This window comes from Lemur catta, chromosome 20 (genome assembly GCF_020740605.2).
Source record: "Lemur catta isolate mLemCat1 chromosome 20, mLemCat1.pri, whole genome shotgun sequence".
Classification (NCBI taxonomy): Eukaryota; Metazoa; Chordata; class Mammalia; order Primates; family Lemuridae; genus Lemur; species Lemur catta.
Window position 1 is genome coordinate 24,167,846 of NC_059147.1, and position 20,299 is coordinate 24,188,144.

A 20,299-nucleotide genomic window follows, 5' to 3' on the forward strand; every position below is an offset into this window, starting at 1 on the left:
GAGTCAGTGGATCACTTTTTGTTTCCTTTTAGATGTCACCAGTACGGTTGATGGAGAGGTCGATTCACAGCGCAAGATACATTTTTGTAGAAAACCTGTATAGAAGGTACTGTAGTTTTCACAATTTATAACTTATTCAACCATTAATTTTTCAAAATGAAACCACTCTATTCGATTGACAGATGTGGGTTGTATCTGTTATCCATCATCATGGTAACACTGTGTAACAAACAACCATAAAACCTCAGTGGCCTCAGCAAGGGTGACGGGGGTGGCTCCTCTCTCTTCCCCTTGCTTGTCACCCTCCTCTTGGGACCAGCAAGCTAGATGATTGAGCCCCTTGTTATTCATAATGACTACTTTCTCTTGGTTTTCTTTGTAGTATTTAAGACAACCATATGAAATTGTTAATATTTGAGCAATTTTGACCTACAAAATTGGCAGTTCCACGTGGTTCAACTTAGTGTACATCTAATTGTTTTGCACACACCCTTGCCCTAACTGGACCGTAAGCTCCTAAGGGCAGGTGCCGAGTTTGGTCTCCTCGCCTAGTTTGGACCAGCACAGAGTGGGTGCCCAGTCGGTACTTGTTAGCTATTGTTAAGCGATGGGACCTATAGCTGTTCTTTGCTCTCCAGCCCAACTTGTTCCTTGTTTAGGTCTTAATGATCCTTTAGTGGGTCCATGCCCACCTTGGCCTTCCTGAAATTTGTCATTTACCCAACACACACCACCTGTGGGCTGCCCAGCACCAGCTGGATTTCAGGAGCTGTTTGTGCTTGTCCCAGGTCCCAGTTCCTGCTGACGTCCGTGGGCTTTGGTAGCTCACACCTGTAATCCTGTGTCACTACACTTCTGGTGTGTTGGTTCTCTATTTCCCAATCTCTGTGGCTGTGGCATTGGTCCAGATAACTTGGGCCTTGTCCTGGGCTTTCTTGTGGGCAGTGTAGGAAAAGAATATCGTTTTAAATTTGTTTAGCTCTTTTCCTGCCCTGGTGTCTCCCCATGGCCTTCCCAGAGTGCATGACCTCTGTGGTTAGGACTTGTGTGGGACAAGGAACCACAGAAGAAATTTGCAGTGTCCTGGTTTCTATTCTTGGGATCTGGTTGTTCAAGTTCATACAGCCTCCAAGAGGGCACAGACTCCTCGGAAGACCACGTTGGAGCCTCGAGACCCGTCACGGGTATCACGTGGTGAAGCCCCAGGCTGCCAGCTGGCGCGTGGCCTCGGGTAGTGCAGAGGCTGCTGGGAGCACCGTGGCACCCTGGGGGCCCAGGCCACCCCCACCCCCACAGTCTGCAGGGAGGTGGGAGAGGGTGATGCTCCCCAGACCCTGTCACTGGAGCCCTCCGAAGGCAGAGGAAAGCCCCCACAGGTGCTGCCTTCTCAGCCTGGCCTTCTAGCCCCTGTGCCCAAAGCAGCCGCCACCTGGACATTTCTCGAAGTCTCCTCTTTTATCCTAGAATTCATGTGCATTTTGCATTCTACTCCATAATATGCTCTTCTGTGTGTATCTAAAAATAATAGTTTACACGAGAGCATTGAGAAAAATGGGTGGGCCTGTAGTAAACACTGTGTTTGGCATGTGGCTTGGAGTACCCCCTCCCTCACCACATGCCCCAGAGTCCCCAAGTTGGGGAGGCAGAGAACCAAGGGGCAGGGGCGTTAAAAACACCTTCCCAGGGTGGTGGTCCATTTGTGCACTGGACCAGCTTACCTGTTCTCTGGAAATTGGGGCATTTCCTACTCCGTCGAGGGACAGGGCAGGGACCCCCAGACAGGACCTGCATTACTGTCTGCTTGTTGACCCTGTTTGGCAGATGAGGAGCTGAGCAGGGATTACAAAGCCAGGGCTCCTTCCTGACTGGGCAGGAAACCAACTGCGGGAGGGGAAGCTGTTCTGCACCCGCCTGAGCGCGGGGCAAGCACTGAATGTGGACGTGGCAGGAGACATCTTCGATTTCCGTCATTAAGGCCAAAGGCTTTGGGGCCTGTTGGAGCCCCCAGAAGCTGTGAGTCCTGAGGTGCAGGCTCCAGGGGAAACACCGCCCTTTCCACACAGGCCTCGCTGTAGAGTCTCCCACGACCACCTGTGCATCTCAGATTCTGCTTGAGTAAGGCTGGGGCGGGCCCAGCCGTCTGTGTCTCTAGCGAGCACCCCGGCGAGGCCACGGCCCTGCCGGCCGAGAACCACACTTTGGGGAATGTGGCCTAGAGAAGCCAGCAGCCAGGTGGTCCACAGAGAGCCCCCTGTCCTGTGCCTTGGGGTTCTGCCCCAGTGGCTTCTTTGGCGCCTGCCTGGACCTTTGGGGGTCGTGAGAACAAGAACTCAGTCCTAAGGGTTGTCTTCAGGGCCAGGGAAAGTTCTGCACAGCCAGGGATTTCCTGTTTCCTGCCCCTGGCCTGAGGTTTCTCCATTTCACATTTTATCGCTTCAGGTTTGGGTTGTTGGGGATTTGGTTCCTGCCTGTGGGGAGTTCAGCAAGGTACTGGGAACTACACGATGGCATGTGGGGCACCAGCTCCCCACCTGGGAGCTTGTGTTTCCCGGGATGCTCAAGGATAAAGCTCCCTGACACGCCATGATGGGGAGACCTTTCACAAGGCGGAGGGCGCGTTGCTGCTGCCCCTTCAGGGCTGGGGTTGATCTTTTTCTCAGAAGCCCTTGCAGCCTTGCTTTGGGGTCTGCGGGGCCCTGGACAAAAGGGAGTATGGCAGTCACGGCCCTGCTGTTTAAGTTGCAGGCTCAGGTTCCAGAAAAGCCCACATACTCGAATTCTGCATCTCCCCAAAGCAAAATTTCTCAAAGGGCGTTCTTGCCTTTTGGGCCTTGAACAAGCAAAGAGCTCACCCGTGGAGAGACCCGCCTCTTCCAGCACCCCCGAACCCCAGCGAGGTTGGGGTGGGCAGAGTGTAAGTTGCCACCAAGGGTTAGAGAGGTTGTGTTGATTGCTGAAGAGGAAGATTCTGGTTACACAGTGTCCTTAAGGACAGGAACTTCTGAGGGGTGGGCACCCGGCTAACGTGGAAAGCTGCAGGTGGCGAGCAAGAATTGTGTAAAGAGGCCACGCAAGCGATTGTGTGGCCCAAGCCCCGTGGGCTGAGCAATTGAACGCAAAGGTTGTACAAGATTGCCTGGTCGCTCTCTCTAAGAACAGAATAAAGGAATTGAGTGGGGCCGGCTGGGGAGGTGGCATGCGGACTCACCTGCAGCTGGTGGTCGGGGACATTGATTGTGACCTAGTGTTTGGAACAACAGGCTGGTCCTCCTACCTCCCTGACTGGCCCTGGAACTGAGGCCCTCCCTGGCTCTGGTGTAGATGAGGACTCACAGCCTGTATCCTCGGCCTGAGGGCTGTGGCTTTCCTTGAGCTCAGGCCAAAGGCACCTGGAGTTGGTCCAGGACAGCCCCTGCCGTGGACAGACCAGAGAGGGCGGGTGCTGCGATGGCAAGCACATGCGTTTGAGGGCCACAGAGAGCCAGGCAGGAATCCATGTCCAGACAGACTTGGGCTTAACTTCTCCGAGCCTCAGTTTTCCTCATCTGTAAATTGGAACTAAAACCCACCTCACAAGGTCTTGTGAAAACAAAAGGAAATAAGATATACAAGGTAGCAGGTATTGAGCGTGAGACTTCTGTTCTAATCCATCCAGTGCAAACTGGGGGCTCTCTGGGCCTCAGGGGGAATGTTGTAGCAAATTGTGCCAAACAAAGCAGTCGGCAGGACTCATGTGGCCTCAAGACTTTAGTTTAGCCACCCCTGGGTCAGGGAGGGGACTGTGAAGCCCCCGCTGTCCACGGTTGGTGAGTCACGTGGTTGGATTTGCTATAGAGAGGCGCAGCCCTCTGTTCTGTGGAAACAAAGGCAGCGCTCGTTGGGGGTGTAGGGAGCCCCGTGCCTGAGGCCGACATGGGGGGAGCCAGGCAGAGTTCCTGTGCCAGCATCTCTCAGAATCTGGGAGACCCGGCTTCTGTTTCCGGGAGCGAGGTTGTCATTGGCTCTCTCAGGGGTTGGTTTAATTTGGTGGCTGTGGCCTTGTTTCTCTGTTTTCTCCTACTCTGTGTCTTTTTTGTGTCCTCAACATGATTCCCTCGGGGTGACAAAGCAGTTGTGGCAGTGTCAGGCTTCTCCCTTCCTGGTCAGAGTAAGGGCAGGTGCCTTGCCCCTGGCGTTTCCCTAAGTGCGAGGAAGTGTCTTCTCCACGGGCCCCTGCAAACCTCCCTCTCGCCTCTCTGGTCCAGATTGGGCCCCTGGCGGGGAACGCTCGGTGTGGCTTCCTGAACCCACCACTGGGACCAGGGGAGACACTTCCCTTAGACCGATGGGGCCCACCCTAAAGCTCGCGTGGGTTCAGGTTTCCCAGAAGCACTCGGGCCTGTGGGGTGGACCCTGAATGGGCCACTGTTAGGAAGGAGGTGAGAGGACAGGACAGCCGTCCTCACGCCATCCCGGCTTGTGGGCACAAAGTCGTTACTTTAACTTTAGTACCTGAACTTCGTTGGCCAGGATTCCCCGTGCGGTGCTGTAGGACTTCCTCCCGTGCGCGCCCTCGTCCCTCCCCCACAAAGCTTCCCCCAGTTTTTCTGGGAGTCATCCTTGGGTGGTCTGCTCTGGTCTGTGCCGAGGTCCCTCCCCCTGTGCTCTCTCCTGCTCTCTGTCAAGCTCTGCTGAGGGAATCGTGAGACTTGGGGATGAGGGCAGAATGTCCCTCTCCAGCTGGGGCCATGCCCCGCCATTTGGGTCCCAAGGCAGCACTACTCGTGCCCTTAGTCTCCCCCCAGAGCACCTCCCGCAGACACTTTCCAACCTCTTCCTTCCTTCCATCCTCATGCCCCCGCCCTGCGGGGCTGGTCAGTGTCGCTGTCCCCTGCCTGGGCCTGTGAGGGTCACCCGCCTCCTGACGGATTTGTGTCCTCCAGCTGCAGCCGTTCCCTCTGTCTCTTCCCTGTTCCTGTCATCTCAGCGCAAAGGAAACCCACAGGGATGCCAGCAAGACGCCTGGTTTCTCCTTCACTCTCTGGCTTGTTCTTCCTTTTCCTTTCCCTGCTTTCCTTTCTTCCTTTCAAAGTTAACATTTAAACTATGTAGGAATGCTCCCCACCCCCCACTCCTGATCTGAGAACTAATATGTTGTTAAAACTTGGAAAATACATAAAAGTATAAAGAAAAAAAAATAAAAGCCTCCCACAGTTCTGCAGCCCAGAGAAAAGCACTGTTAGCATTTTGATGTTTTCTTTCCAGTCTTTTCAAGACACGTAGATGAATACTTTTGGAAATGTGGTTGGGGTGATACTGTATACGCAGTTTTATATCCTGCTGTTTTCACTGAACATTAGATTATGAGCGTTTTCCATGCCATTACATATTATTTTACAATATCATTCAGTTACTGCATGATTTTCTGTTGTATGGACGTACAAAGATTTAGTTTTTCATTATTTTAAACAGCGCTGCAGTAAACACCCATGATTATTTTCACAAAATAAATTTCTAGAAGTGAAATTGGTTTGCTTGTCCGTTTCCCAACCTGAATGCTGTCTCCATTCTCAGGGGACAGGCTTTAAAGTCCCTTTCTCTGCTTGGACTTCAAATTCCAAATGGACTCCCCCCACCATTCAGTGCTGTGGCTCTCGCCGATCGTGTCACACCATAAACCGTCCCCGGGCAGCGGGAGGTCTGGAATGCCCAGGGCCCTTGTCGCCACTCTCTGTCCAATACTGCGTGGATTGCACTGTGCCACGTCCTCTCGGTGACTCCTTTCCGTGAAAGCCATCTCCAGGTCCTTTCTGGGGAACGGCGCGGCCCAGAAACGTTCTCTTGCGTGAGTAAAACCCGTCCTGCCCTCATCGCAGTGGGAAGATGCCTGAAGTGGACTATGTGGTTCTGTCCGAGTGGTTTGACTGGATCGTGCGGAACACCGATGTGTCTGTTGATCTGATAGGTAAGACGGCCCCTGCCCCACCTCCCTCCCTGGGCACCCCCACCCCCACCCCGGGCCCAGCCAGGATGTGCTTGGCTGGGCCCCCACCTCGCAGGGACAGACGGCATTTGGGGCTTCTGATTCCTCATGGAGAGGAACCCTGGCCTTTGTTCCTTAGGCTGCCCTCCCCTGGGTCAGCTACCCCCTGACCCAAATCCACTGTGACCTGATTGTTTTTCTAGTCTGTAAGTGAGGGGGACGGACAGAACCTGGACATTCACTGAGACCCACCTGGCATGAGGCCCAGTGCTAAGCTCTGTCTCCATATGGAATCTCATTTGGGCCCACAGGACCCCATGGGGCTGGCGACGTGAAGGATGAGGGTCAAGGTGCCTGTTTGGCCACGCAGCTGGCCAGCGGTCAAGCCGAGAGCTGGCCCGGTCTGTCTCTCCAGCTCAGCACGGTGTGGCAGATGGTGGCCCTGCCCTGTGCCCACGCGCCTGCCTTCCTTGCTGCTTGGCCTTGGCTTCCAAGCCTTGAGCAGAGTAACGAGAACCACTTGTTATTTTAACCTCAGTTTATCTCCGGACGACTCCTGAGACTTGTCACCAGAGGCTAAAGATGAGATGCAGGGACGAGGAGAAGGCCATTCCACTGGTAAGAGGCCTCTTTGACTTGGTTAAAGATGAAGCTGGAAACCACCCCCGCCCCAGCCTGGCTTCCTCTCCCGGGCCCCACCTGGTCTGAGATCACTGCTGGTTTCTGCAGAGAGAAGCAGGAACTGAGCGCATGGGAGGGTGAGCTCTGACTTCCTCTGTGGCTAGAGACCCCACGTGGATGTCCAGATCTGCCTAACCTCTTATGGCCCCTGACTCAGGTTCAGCAGCCCTCGTGCTCAGAAATGTCCCCTCCCTGCCTTGACAACAAGGCCTGTCCATCCCACCTCCTGCAGGTTGCTTGGCTCTGTGCATGCTCTGGATATGCACTAGCACGGGAGTTCCGGGAGGGCAGGATGGAGCCCTCTCGATCACTGTTGCACCCCCAGTGCTGAGCACAGGGCCCGGCATGGAGGTGGTGCTCGTGCTCAGTCGTGTTTGCCCAGTGCAAGGAGACCTGCCCTTCTGGGTGTGGCTCAGGCCACAGTGACTCTGAGGGGAACTGCTGCAACAGGCCTGGACTGTTCTCCTTGCCCTTGTCCTTCACCCCGCGTATCTCCCTTCAAAGTCCAGCCTCCAGGCTGCTGCATGGCCGATACTGCCAATACAGGACAGCACTCGCGCAGTTTCACAGCCTGGAGCCCTTTAGTGCCTCACTGCTATCTGGGATGAAGTCCCTGCTTTGTAGCATGGCATATAAGATCCCATGTGACCCAGGCCCAACTGCCTCTCTAGCGTTCTCCTTCCACTCCCTGCCTTCCCTGCTCTGGCCATAAAGGACTAGTTGTGGCGACACATGCACCCATACACATCATGGAGTTACACAAATGTTCCTCTGCACGGTGGTTTCCTTTGCCTTTAAAGTTTAGCTTAGATGTCACTTCCTCCAGGAAGCCTTCCCTGACCTTCCCTCCATTGTTGACACTATTTGTTTAAGCCTTTGTTCCCCATCCCTCACTAATGTGAGCTTTTAAAAATTCGATCTTATTCCCTCTGTGTCCTCAGCAAGTGCCCTGGGGCTGGGCACCTAATAGTTGCTCAGTTAACATTGAACTGAATGCCCCATGTGAGAAGCTGCCACTGGAGGTACACAAAGGTTGGGCAAGCATTTAGTGAGGCATCATGGGCCTCTGAACTGAGGACGGGCTGGACTGGGGGCTTTGGAAGGCCTGTCCAACTCCTGAGGCCCTGCCCAGCCTTGTTTGCCCTCAAACCAGCAGGGTACATTCTAGCCATGGAGGTCTGGGCCTCGCACTCTGGGCAGCTCCTTTGAAATCCTGGATACAGAAGTGATTGGAGGATGGGGTACAATGACGCGGGGCCAGGCTGGACCATGCTGTGATGGGGCACAGCAGCTCTGTGCAGTGATCCAGATGTTCCAAAGAAATACCAAGCCTGGAGTCCCTCCAAGCCATCGTCCAAGCCGTTGTCTTAATGGTTTTGACAAGGTCCATGGGACAAACCTGGCTCCTGTTGCCGAGGGAGAGCTTGGTGGCGGGTGAAAATGCAGCCGCGTGGTTTACACCAGAGGCTCTGGGCTGGCGAGTGGAATGCTGCGCGAGGAGGTGTTTGCAGGTGGCCGGGACCACGCTGGCCACATCGGGGGGAGCCTGAGCACCCAGTGCCAGCCAGCGTGCAGGCGCCGTGGCTTAGGGGAGAGGCTGTGCCCCTCTTCCCCGGGCTCCACCCCGGCAGGCTTCCGGCAGTTGGTGGTCTTCATGGTCTTGAGGATCCACAGGTTACGGGTTGTCTGAGTGGGTAGGAGCAGCAGGGGGTGAGGGTCACAGTCCTCTTGGTGGCAAGACAGAGGGAAGGTTTAGAGGCTGCCCTGGGCTGGGACACCTGGTCACGGAGTCACCATGGACCCCCACATGGAGGAACTGGGGCCCAGCTGCTGGAGAACTGGCAGGAAATGACAGAATCCAGGAGGGGGTCCTGCCTTTGACTTGGCTTTGACTCAGGTGCCAGGGGAAGGCCCGGTGTTCGTGCTCACGAATCCCCAGAGGAGCAGAGCAGGGTGGCTGGGGACACTCTGTTGTGATGTCTGGGTGGGCTGGCAGAGTGTGTGGCTGCGTCCACCGCGGCCCACCTGAGCCAGGTTGGCTGTTGCAGGGTTCCTTTGTCCGAGTCACCACCCCATGGCCATTGACAACTTTGCTCCACCTGCCCGAGACCCTTGGTGGGAGGCATCTGCCCTCCTTCTGCTCCCAACAGCCTGTGTCCCTCGCAGGAATACCTGAGCGCTATTCACCACCTGTACGAGGAGTGGCTCGTCAAAGGAAGCCTGTTCCCCATGACTGCCCCTGTTCTGGTAAGTTAGTCTCCCTCACAGGGAAGGAGACTTTTCTAGAAGGAGGAGTGACCCGGGGAGTGTCAGCCACCCTGTACACGAGGAGGGCCTAGTCCTTCAGAGCTCGGCACTTGGAAGGAGGGAGGTGGGGAGGCTGACAAGGGGTCTCTCTCTCAGTCCCCATTTGTGGACCGAGTCTCAGAGCGAGTTGGACAGACCCAAGAGAAGTTAATCTGTCCCAGTGCTGTCATACCTGGTGGTCGCAGTAACATGTCACTTGTCCAGCTTCATTAGCAAAGGAGTGTTGCAGATGTCTGAAGCCTCTAGACCAGGGTTTCGGTTTTAACCACTGGGATGGTGGCCCCTCTGATGTGACCCTCCTGCTCCAGTGGATGACACAGAGCCTCCTTTCACCTTTGCTTGGTGACTCGGGTCATCAGAGAAGCATCTTGGCTGGTCCGGGCTGTCACACAGTGATGCCTTAGGCGGTGCTGAGCTGTGTGGGACTGTTTGCCCAGATGACTAATATCTTTGAGTTCCTGTGTTTGCTCTTGTATTAACCCTCTCTTCTCTCGCTGACACGTGTCATTTCTGATACCGATGTGTCTGCCCCTGTCAGTGTCTCTTCACTTCTCATCCTCTTGTTTTCTTGTTTGCTGTTCCCGGGTTTCTTTAGGCAGACAGATGGGTGCCCAGGAATGTTCCATATACAACCTGGGGCCTGCGGGAGGATCAGGCTCAAGCTCTTATGCATGGCCTTAAGGACATCTCTTTGGGCTGCTCAAATACTTCTACTCATGGCTCTTGCAGGCAGTGAGATATTGCCGGAAAGTGAGATATTACCGTAGTGGATGTCTTTTTTTTTTTTGAGACAGGGTCTCACTCTGTCACCCAGACTAGAGTGCAGTGGTGTGATCATAGCTCACTGCAGCTTCAAACTCCTAGACTCAAGGGATCCTTCTGCCTCAGTCTCCTGAGTAGTTGGGACTACAGACATGCGCTGTTGTGCCCAGCTAATTTTTTTTTTTTTTTTTTTTTTGTAGAGACGCTCAGGTTGGTCTCGAACTCCTGGGCTCAAGCAATCCTCTCACCTCAGCCTCCCAGAGTGCTAGGATTACAGGCGTGAGCCACCGCGCCTGGCCTATGGTGGATTTTTAAAGAAGTCAAATTTATTTTCCCGCATTTTATAAAAAAATTAGTATAAAGTGACGAGATAGAACACCATTCGTGAGCTCACCACAGGAACAACCGTAGTGGGTTCTTAAGTGAAAATCTCGCTGGGAATGTAGACTCCTTAGAGGAAGGAGCTGTTCGGCTCTAAGCTTCCTCTTGACCCGCCTGCAGCCCTCTCTGCCCATCCCTGTCTCGTCCTCTCTCTTCATCTGCGAAGGGATGGAGATTCGAGGTTTGTGCAGCCCTGTGACCTGCTGTGTGTTTGATTTCCAGGTGCTTGAGGCCGACCACCACATGGAGAAAATGTTGGAACTCTTCGAACAAAACCGGGACCGAATATTAACTCCAGAGTATCGGAAGCATGGCCCATAGGACGGGAAAGGTCTGTCGGGTCATGCCAGAAAAGTGCCTGCAGCTGCCAAGTTAGCTATTAGGAGCAATTTGGGGAAATCCACTCTGAGGAGAGCCTCTTCTCTGGCCAGATTTACTTTCCTAATTGTCTTTTCTCCTTTGCCAGCATCTTCATCATGGGTCTCTGGCCCTCAGGGGTAAATGACAAATGGGACCAACGGGTTTGTCATGCCCTTTGGTGTTTGCAGCCTCATGTTCCCCCTGGTGCCTCTCCTGGTGGCTTCTCACTGCTGGGTCCCTCTGGGGAAGCCGTTAGGAAAGAGCTCCTCTCGGTGCCTGATGTCACACAGGGCTCCATATACGAGTCGCCTCACCCTTCAGAGCAGTCAGGAGTGCGAGGTGGCAGTCTTACATCCCAGGGGAGGAATCTGAAGCTCAGCAACGCTAAGGGACTCCCAGGGTCACTCAGCCAGTGTGCAGTTTAGCTTGCATCATTCAGAATTTTGGCCAATTCCAGAACTTTCTCTTGCCCCATGCTACCTGGCCCTGAGTGCTGTCCCCTGCAGCCCTGACTTTTCCTGCCGGAGGCCATCCCATCTCTGTGGGGAGAGCTGGCAGTGTGCAGAGCCGGTATCATTTTCTCGTTACTGAGCAGTTCTCAAGGACAATCAGCATTTCTAGACTTCAACAAAATTGTGCTGTTTGGCTGGAGCCCTTTATTCAGTGGTTTCCCAGCATGAGGCCACTACAGCATCTACCACTTTGTCATCTGGCCTTTGCCAGCCTTAGGAGACTCACACATTGGCTGCTGAGTGGTGCTGGCTCTCCTTGGTGATGGAGGTCCTGCTTGAACTGCCGCCAGTCCCGTGTCAGGGGAGTAGCTGTTGGCGCCTGGCTGGTCTGCCCAGCACCAAGCTGGGGCAAGGGGCAGCCAGCCCTGGCCTCTGAGGCTCCCTTATTCCCTTGTGTCCTTGTGTGAGGAGCTTCACTCTTGGAATTACTGAAAGTTTGTGGCCCAGAGGGGGAGAGACAAATGGCCTTAAGTCTTTTTGAAATGTTTTTCCATCTAAGGGGACATCTTGTGCCATAGAGCATGAAACCATCTTTATTGGTTCAGAAAATATGTTTGCTTTGCTCAGCTGTAACAATACATTGAAGGCACAGCTGTCTCCTGAATCAAGTAGGAAGCAAGAGAAAGGAAGAACATTCCCTTTGGGGACAGTCTGGGCAGGAAAGTCAGGGTTTGCAAACAAAGGCTCTTTGCTGGTCCCCACATTTTGGAGGTGGGCAGGGAGAGTTTCAGGAAGACTGGCTGCAAACCCAGGGAGGGATTAATGGTGAACGCTGGGGGAACGGGCTGAGAACTGTCGCCAAAGTGAAGTGGTTGGCTGTAAATGAGGGTACCAAGGCCACTCGCCAGGCTCTGAGTGTGCATGCAACTCTCTGACGCTGTGATTTTTCTCTTGCTCTATGGTACCCAGTAAACCCTTCACCTAAACCCTGTTGCGGATTTTGGAGTGCTTTCTATGCTCATAGTTTTAGCTCCTTGCAGCGTCCTTTTGCTAGCAGGATAATGTGTTTTTATTTTTTAAACACCCTGTTTCCTGACGTGGAATGTATGAGTCCAAAAAGACCCTGCTGTCCTCCCACCCTGGCACCTTGGAGAGGAGGCTGTGTGCTTTAGCAGTGGCCGGGGCTCGTCTCAGAAACTCCCAACCCAGAGATCACACCTGAGATGGCTGGAGCCAGCTTGCCCAAGGGCTGCTGTCCCCACACGGCAGGCAGGGCTGGTGGAGGCAGGGTTCATGATGCAGTTATAAACACCACTATGAACCAGGTCAGGAAACAGGCTGATGGCACCCGGTAGGCACAACGGGACCTAGTCCTTAGAGCACAGGGAGGACCTGTCCAGAGACTCGCAGGACTGGCTGGGAGGAACAGGGCAAGGGCTGGCGTCCCTGAAGAGCTGGAGGGGGCAAGCCAGGGCTGCGATGTTCCAGGTGCGTTGGCATTGCCCTGTTCTTACTCTGAGGCTGGGGTTCCGTAGGGCCTGAAGTCAGCACACCCCAGAGCCACCTCAGCTGCTCTGATTCTTGCTAATGTTTTTTAAAAAAATGTTGAACAGCATATATGAATACATTTTCTTTCGCTCAACATTTTTGGTGAAGTAATTCCAATTTACATTTAAGCTTTTTGATTTTACATGTAAAATATACGATTAGAACCTTTAAAAAATATTTCATGTACCTGGTGATTTTTCAAAAAACAAGATAGAAATATATTCCTCTTTCATATAAAAGAAGTGTGTAGGTGGGTGGTCCAGGGCTGGTGTGGTGGCTCGGTGGCCTTCAGCGAACCAGACTCTTCCTTTCTGACCGGCTTGACTTCCTGGTTCCTGGCTTCTTCCCTCCAGGGTCCGAACTGTCCAGGGTGGCACTGGAGCCCTCTGGCCGCTGCTGGCGTGAGCTACTACTGTTCTCCATTCACACTTGCATTCAGATTCAGACAACGACCCCTTCCAGGGCACAAGTAAGATGAGCTTGGAGGGTCTGAGGGGACTTTGCTGGAGGCTTTGGGAGGTGGGGGAAGGTAAGAGGGCAGTTGACACCCACAGCCTGGACCACATGCTCTGGCATCACCCTCTGGGCCCCACCTCCCTCTGCCCTCTGCCCCCGAGTCACATCACCCTCACCACCCTGCACTGCAACATCCTGGGCTCAGCCCGCCTTCCACGCAAGTTCTAGCCCCGTGAGGACCAAGACGACCTTGTCCTCGTTCCCATGACATGAGCGACTGAATTCACCGAATGAGTGAGTGTGGACCTTCAGGAATGATGTTACCCAGCTTGTTTTGACCTCTCAGTTTCTCTTCCCGTCCCCTTTCATTCCCATCTGAACCCTTCACCTGGATAACAAGTGTCTCCCCAACCCACGAACCTGGGGAAAACATGAGCCAGAAAAATCTTCCTGTGGACCCCCGCAGAGTCCCACCGTTAGATCTGGGGAAGGGTGGTGATATTTAAAACACAGGGTAGGTAAAAGATGTTTCTAAGATCTGATGACTGTGGGCCAGCTCTGCTTCCCTAAAGTCCTGGGGTGGGGTCGGGGAGCACACTTCAGATGTTTACCTGTTTGTGGAATGCAGACCACCCATCCCCTTGGCCTCTCCACCTTGAACAGTTAGTAAAATAATTGACAAACTTGGAAATGTCAGTTCTCCATTGTTCAGAATATAATAACAGTGATACATGGCCTGGCTCCCGTGGGCTTGGGACAGGATTGCTCACCGAAGGCCCCAGGGTCACTGGCACTGCCTTCATTTTCCTAATAACCCCAACCCCGCAGCTCTCCTAAGGCTGGAGTGAGTTTTATATTCCTCTGGTTTACATAACAGGGTGAACTTGGCAAAAGCTGTCATTAAACAGAAGCCAAGAGAAAGTCTATCTCGTGGAATCCAGAGTTGATACTGACATTTACTGCTCTCCACAGGAGCTATCTTCTTGAATTTCTGTATTTCTTGGCTTTTTCTTCTTCAAGAGTAGTGCGTACCAGACTGGGCTCCGTCGGGTGTCCTGGGAGATAGTTAATAGGTATTCTGAGAAAAGAGGGATCCTTGGTCTAGGAAGTTTGGGAAACTCCCTGTGAACTCTCCCTGAGATGCCCAAGGTACAACAGCCTAGCTAAAACTCAAGAAGTCCTGAGATAAGAATGCCTTTTAAACTTTGTTTAAGCCAGGGGCTCTCACACGGACTTGCCGATGGAACTCCGTATCTGGGCGCTACCACTGATACTCGCAGCAGCTCTGTTATTTCTGGAACTCAAGCTGGGAATCACTGTTTTCAGCTGATGTGCAGCTGCTCGTGCCTCCAGCTTCTGTGCCCTTTGGGATTCTCCAGCTCAGTGGTTCTCGGACTTTAGAGCGTCCGGATCGCAGGGAGGGCTTGTTGAAACCGAGATTGCTGGGGCCCATTCTCACAGTTTCTAACTCAGCAGGGCGGCCGAGGGCCTGGGCATTTGTTTTCTAACAACTTTCCAGCGATGCTGGAGAGGCTGGTCCAGGGACCACCTTTTGAGAACCACCTCTCGAGATTTGTGCTTTCTAGAATCGGACATCCAGGAGTTCAAAGAGGCTTGGCATATGATTCAACCTCTAGTGAGTGCTGGTTATCTTATCTGTCACAACCTCCCAGGGTGGCTGTGAGGAAGACTGACCTGGCATAGGGAAGGAGCCCGGATCAGGGTCTGGGATACAGCAAATGCCCGACACATGTTAAGTTCAGCCGACGTGCCTAGGAAAAATAGGCCGTGGTGCAGCTAGTGAGTGGGCTTGGTAACCGCAGGAACTGGCACCTTCCATCGGAGTGGCACAGATGCCAGCTTGAACAGCTTAATCAGGGACCATCTTGACTGACCTGTTAAAGATTTGCATGATAAAAACCACCATAAACAAAGTTAAAAGGTAATCAACAAACTGGGAGAAAATATTCCCAACATATATTATTAGACAAAAGGCTAATGTCCCTAAATACCCATAAGGAATTCTTAAAAATGAAAGACAAAGGGTCAAAAATCCAGTAGAAAAGTGAGAAAAAGACAGACAAGGCTCTGCTTTCCAGCCTGTTGGAATGGCCGCCCCACAGGCTGCGACCCTTTATGAGAAATAAAGCTCTCCTTTCTCTAAAGCATAAACCTCGTTAATTTTTTTAGTTAACACCCACGGGGGGCTCTAGTTGTCCTTTCTCCTCAACCCCAGGGCCTGAGAAGCTTCCAGGATGGCCTGCTGGAGTTAGGGGGCCAAGGAGTAGGGGTGCTCACGGAGCTCAGAGGAGGTGCTTGGAGGAGAGGCGTCTGCGCCAGGGCCGGCGGGTCCAGCCGTGCTCCCGGCTTCCGGTCTGAGGACTCCCTGGAGATTGGGCGCCTGGTGTCGGGCAGAGCTGGCTGAAGATGGGGACCCCTCTGCTCTCAGGAGCTGCATGGGGGACCAGGGACCACTCACTGCTGCTGCCTGAGGGGGTGACAGCCTCACCTGGGGAAGGGCCAGGGAGTTGGTTTCCCTTCAGGCTGCTCAGGAAAATGTCCTTGGGGAACCAGGGTGTCCAGCATGTCCCCCCTCCTCCCGTGATTCTTCTATTGCTTTTGGTTACTTGTTAACTACTTGATTCATTCGGGACATCTTAGTCCTCAGCATACCTGTGAACTTCCTGCCACCCCCACCTCTCCCAGGTGGCCGAGCCTGTGGCCGTGAGAACCATGGGGCTGGGCGTGGTGCCTAGGACCCTGCCCCCCAATCTCTGCTGGAGTCAGCCCTGCTCTGTCTCCCCTTTGGCCCCCGCAGCCTCCTGAAACATTGCACTTGGTGTTAATTGCATTATTCACACTTCCTGGGCCCTCCAGGGAGTGATGGGCTTAGTGAGAACCGGACTATGTGGGTGGGACAGGGAGGTGGGGCACTGGGGATCTGCAGGGGCAGCTGTGGCCTGGGGAGGCTGATGGGGCATCGGCGTCCTGAGTGTCTGAGAAGGAGTCTGGCTCAAGGTCACTGGTGAGCTGATGACGAAGCAGAGGAGCTAGAACTCTGGTTCCCAGCGACCAGCCTTCACTCACAGCGGCTCCCGGATTCCAGCCAGGGACTTGAGGCTTAGCTCAGAGGTCATAGGGAGAGCAGCGGTGGGGGTGCTACCTGGACAGGGGGTCCCAGGTCTGGAACTCAGGACTTACTGTCGTCAGGTCTGTGCGTGACAGACAGGGAGGAACAAACCTGTTTCCCTCAGAATTGAGCTGGACGTCTTGCCAGTTGTCCACTCCATCAACCCCACCCCCACCCCCACGGGCTCCGTGCTGGGGAGCAACCAGCTTGGGCATGACCCTGAGTCCTCAGTCTGGGAGGGATGACTCAGACCCCTGGGGACAGCCCAGGAAGGGCAGGGCTGGGAGGAGGAGGAGGAGGGGGAGGGGGAGGAGGAGGAAGAGGAGGAGAAGGAGGAGGAGGACGACGACAACCCACTGTGCTTTGCACACCCCTAAGTCACAGAGGGTGGAGCTGGGCTGTCTCCCTGCAGCTGGCCACAGGCAGGGCTCCTCCGCCCCCACCCCCACCCCCACCCCAGGCCACCTTTGCAAAGAGCCAGCTCAGATTCAAGGTGGCGTCCAGGGAGTCACCAACCCGCCAGCCCAGCTGAAGGCTGTTTCTGACTCCTCCTCTCTGCTGCCCCCGCCCCACCCCGTGCAACACCAGGTGTGCATGTGAGTTCTAAGTGAAGGGGCACTAGTGTGTGCGTCAACGCTGTCTGAGCAACTGTGCACAAACCCACAGGAGATGGGACACACACAGATGAGTGTGTGTCCAGGGGTGTCTGGAGGAACTTCGCGTGAGGGACCCCTGTGTGTGCGTGGGCTTGGCCGGTGTGACAGCGGATGTTCCGTCCTTTGTAGCAACCCTCCTTCCTCCCCCTTTGGGTTGACGCCTGCTGCTCCCGTGTGGCAGATGCTGTTGGTGCCCTGTCTGGAGACCCTGGACCTCGCCACACCCGTGCATGCTGACCCAGCGGCAGCCATGCTGGCCATTGCGGTGGCTTCATCTTCCAGCGTCTGCAACTCCCCTGCCTGAAGATTTTCTTTGCCCAGAGGAGCCCACTTGGCCTGCACAAGGGGCAGGAATGAACATTCTCCAAAGGGCAGCGTCCCAGCAGAGACTGCTGAGAGCGGGTGTAGACACGGTCCATCTCCCTCACCCCGCAGGTGCGCCGACTTCCAGGCTCGTTCTGCGCTGCCCCTGCCTGAGTTCAGTGGCCCACAGTGGTGATCTGCTGGATGACACCCTCACTGGCTCCCTGCCCTTCCTTCTTTCCCTGCCGCATTCCCTCTGGGGCTCCTGGGTCACCTCCCTATCCAATCCCTTGTCCCCGGTCCCCAATATCCCAGTGATGCGGTGATGTGGCTTCACTCCTGAGCCCAGGTACCCGGGGCGTTCTCAGCTCCTACCCCTCAGGCCCCGGCACAGAGAGGAGGCCAGTCTCCTTGTGGGCATGTGCAAAGGACCTTGCATGTGGCACCGTGTGTGCACATACCACAGCACAGGGCACGTCATGGATGGCGGAGACAGGAAGAGCCAAGAGCCCGACAGTTCCACGGGCCTGTGGGATTCTGAGTCTTTGCTGTCGGAGCAGGTGTGAGTGGCGGGTGGTTCAGGTCAGGGGTCAGCAACGGGCTTGACACCATCACTGAGAAGGTTTCTATATTCCTTCCTGGGAGGAGGGGGGGGGGCTCAGGGCACGGAGGTGGCACCCGAGCCATGCCTGGTGGTGTTTATGAGAACAAAGGAGTGATTATTTTGCATACAGAGAGGGGGGCACAGGCATCAGGAAGTGTCCAGAGGGAGATGTTGGAGGACAGGAGCTCATCCTAAAAATGGGATGCTCGAATGGGTTTAACCTCAGGGAACATCCCAAGGGTGGAAGGCAAGCCCAGGATCAACATGACAAGTTTTATCTACAACTGTGAGTGTCCGTGGGCAGTGGGTTTCAAAGTGGGAGAAGTGGGGGTTCCTCATTGGAACTGACTCATTGGCTTTGAACAGTGGCACCAGCGAGCCGGCAGGTGGCAGTGTGGGCTCGGAGTGGGGGTGGGGACCCCGCTGGGACATGGAAGGAGGAGCCGGTGCTTCCCTGCCTCACAGTCACCTTCCCCTCGGCTTGCACCCTCCTTCAGCGTCACACGTCACTTTCAGAGCACTTGGGGGTCTAGGGCTGTGCCAGTGGACTCTGTGTGGGTTCTAGCGGGAGGGTGAGACAGAGACAGGGAACCAGGCTCTGCCAAGACACGGACAGCCAAAGCCACGGTCTCACGGAGGACGCAGAAAGGAAGAAGAGAATTTGTGCAGAGCGGGAGAAAACCACTCATGTCAGTTTCAGGACAGTTTCCTCTCTTTCCTGGTAGTACAAACCCTCAGGGTGCTGGAAGCCAACTGCTGTTCAAGTAAAACGTGTAGTCCCTGATGTTCCTAGAGTCGGCTCCTGAGGTTGATGGCTCATCCTAGTGACATTTACACCAGCCAAGTCTCAGAAATGATGCCATGTTTCAGTGAGATTAAAAAAAACCAAAAAACCCTCCTGTAAGTCACTGACTACCCAAATATCCACATCAACAGGAAAATGACAAAATGACAAGGCTTCAGCGATGCCTGATCTTGAGCAGTACAGGGCAGGGCTTGTTAGCTGTAGGCTTATTTTCCCTTTGTCGCATTTTGGTGTTTCCTTTCCTTACAAGTCACAGAAGGTGCGAACCCCCATGCACTTCTTAAAAGTGCTACTTCTTGCTACATTTTTATTGATATGACATTTATTTTGAACACAGAAAAGATACATTGTTGCTTATTCAGTGCCTCGTCCAGGAACAAGAAAAGCTGTTCAGCTCCATCCCTCAAACACTGATGAGCAGGTAGGGGAATTTTATCTTTTTATTCCCCTCCTCCACCCCAGCACGCTCTAGAAATTGCAGAAGCAGGATGCAGTTTTTTAAAAGAGTCTCATCCCTGGAGTGCATTTAAAAGGCTATACAGTACAATGGACAGATATTTTTTGCCTAGAAAACAGTACACCACAAAGGTGTAACTGTGCAGAACTGCTTGTAAACACGGTCCCTCCCCCAGGTGTCTGGGGCTCCAGGACACGGCACACAGGATGCTACAGAACCTCCGGGTGGCTTCCCTCCAGCTCCGTACCAGAAGAAATGCTATTCCTACAGAAAATAAAATTCATCCTTGCCACCCCTCTGTTTAAGAAAGGGATTACTGAATCGTCTTAGCCCTTTGTTGGAGGAATTGAGATGGGGGGAAGAGGGTGGATGGGGTGCTATCGTTTAAGGACAGGGTGATGGCTGCTGGCGATGCTGGCAGGGACACTCACTGATCCGTGGCTGCCACCCTGGGCAGGCTGGGTCTTCAGGAATCACCTCCGTTACCTGCGTGGTCTTTGCTGGAAATTGTTGGGGTTCCTGGGCCAAGATCTGAGCCTTTCCACAACCAGGCTGACCCCCCCACGCCTCTTCTGGGGTGGGACGCTGGCAGTGAGACCGAGACACAACCACTGGTCCTCTCGTGGTGGCGTGGTGGTATCTATGGGGCTCACATCCCCTTTATTTTGTCTCTGCAGACACCCTGGAGGGGCAAGGCCAGAACACGTCCACTCACCATTCCCAGCTAAGAGCTGCCACCCAGGAGGACAGCACCAGCTCTGGGGTCTGGCTCCGTGCATTCGAGCTCAGGCCACAGTGGGTGGCTGGGCGGATGCTGAGCGAGGGGCCACTTCTCTGCCTTGGTGTGGTGTCCAGGCAGCACTGCGGTGAGGCCACCTGGAGAAGGGCAATGGCCTCATCTTCCTTGCGGACCCTCCGTCCAGGGCAGTGGTTAGACTGACAAGGGAACAGCTGGAACCCATGACCACAGCCACCCACCTGCCAGGGCCCTGTTCCTCCCCTGCAGCTTCTGAGATAACCCCACTAGCACCACCAGACTGAGGGTGCTGGGTTAGGGAGGGGGCCTGGTGGGCTGTGAGGGCCTCAGGTTATACCTGAGCCCCCAGACCTGTGTCCCCAACCCTGTAAGTGGCAGGGTGGTGATGTTGTGGCTCTTCTGCCCTTGAATTGAGAGATAGGCACAGCACACAGTGGCCTGTCACTGGGGCCTGTCCCACCTCCCAGGAGGACAAGCCGGCCCTGGGGTCGGGCTTGGGGCAGGCAGCTGACCTGGATGGTCAAGTAGTTTCCGGAGGCAGAACGAGAATTTGGGCACAGACCGCCGGGCGAGGGCAGGGGCAAGCAGGCCCGGGGAGAGGGCAGAGACAGCCCCGTTCTTGCTTCGCTCGTCTTCCCCCAGCGCTGTCCACAGAGGCACAACCAACAGGCTGGGAGG

General features: G+C 54.4%; 1 protein-coding gene across 1 annotated transcript in view; it reads left to right on the plus strand.

Moving 5' to 3' along the window:
- TK2 (thymidine kinase 2) overlaps window positions 1-15,074 on the plus strand; it is a 28,237-nt gene extending 13,163 nt beyond the window's left edge. The window contains exons 6-11 of the mRNA XM_045533228.1: window positions 33-106; window positions 5,856-5,944; window positions 6,501-6,580; window positions 8,810-8,890; window positions 10,316-10,424; window positions 12,807-15,074. Coding sequence (XP_045389184.1) covers window positions 33-106; window positions 5,856-5,944; window positions 6,501-6,580; window positions 8,810-8,890; window positions 10,316-10,414 — 423 coding nt within the window. The 3' untranslated portion in view covers window positions 10,415-10,424; window positions 12,807-15,074. The remainder of the gene's footprint in view (window positions 1-32; window positions 107-5,855; window positions 5,945-6,500; window positions 6,581-8,809; window positions 8,891-10,315; window positions 10,425-12,806) is intronic.
- The last annotated feature ends 5,225 nt before the right edge of the window (window positions 15,075-20,299 follow it).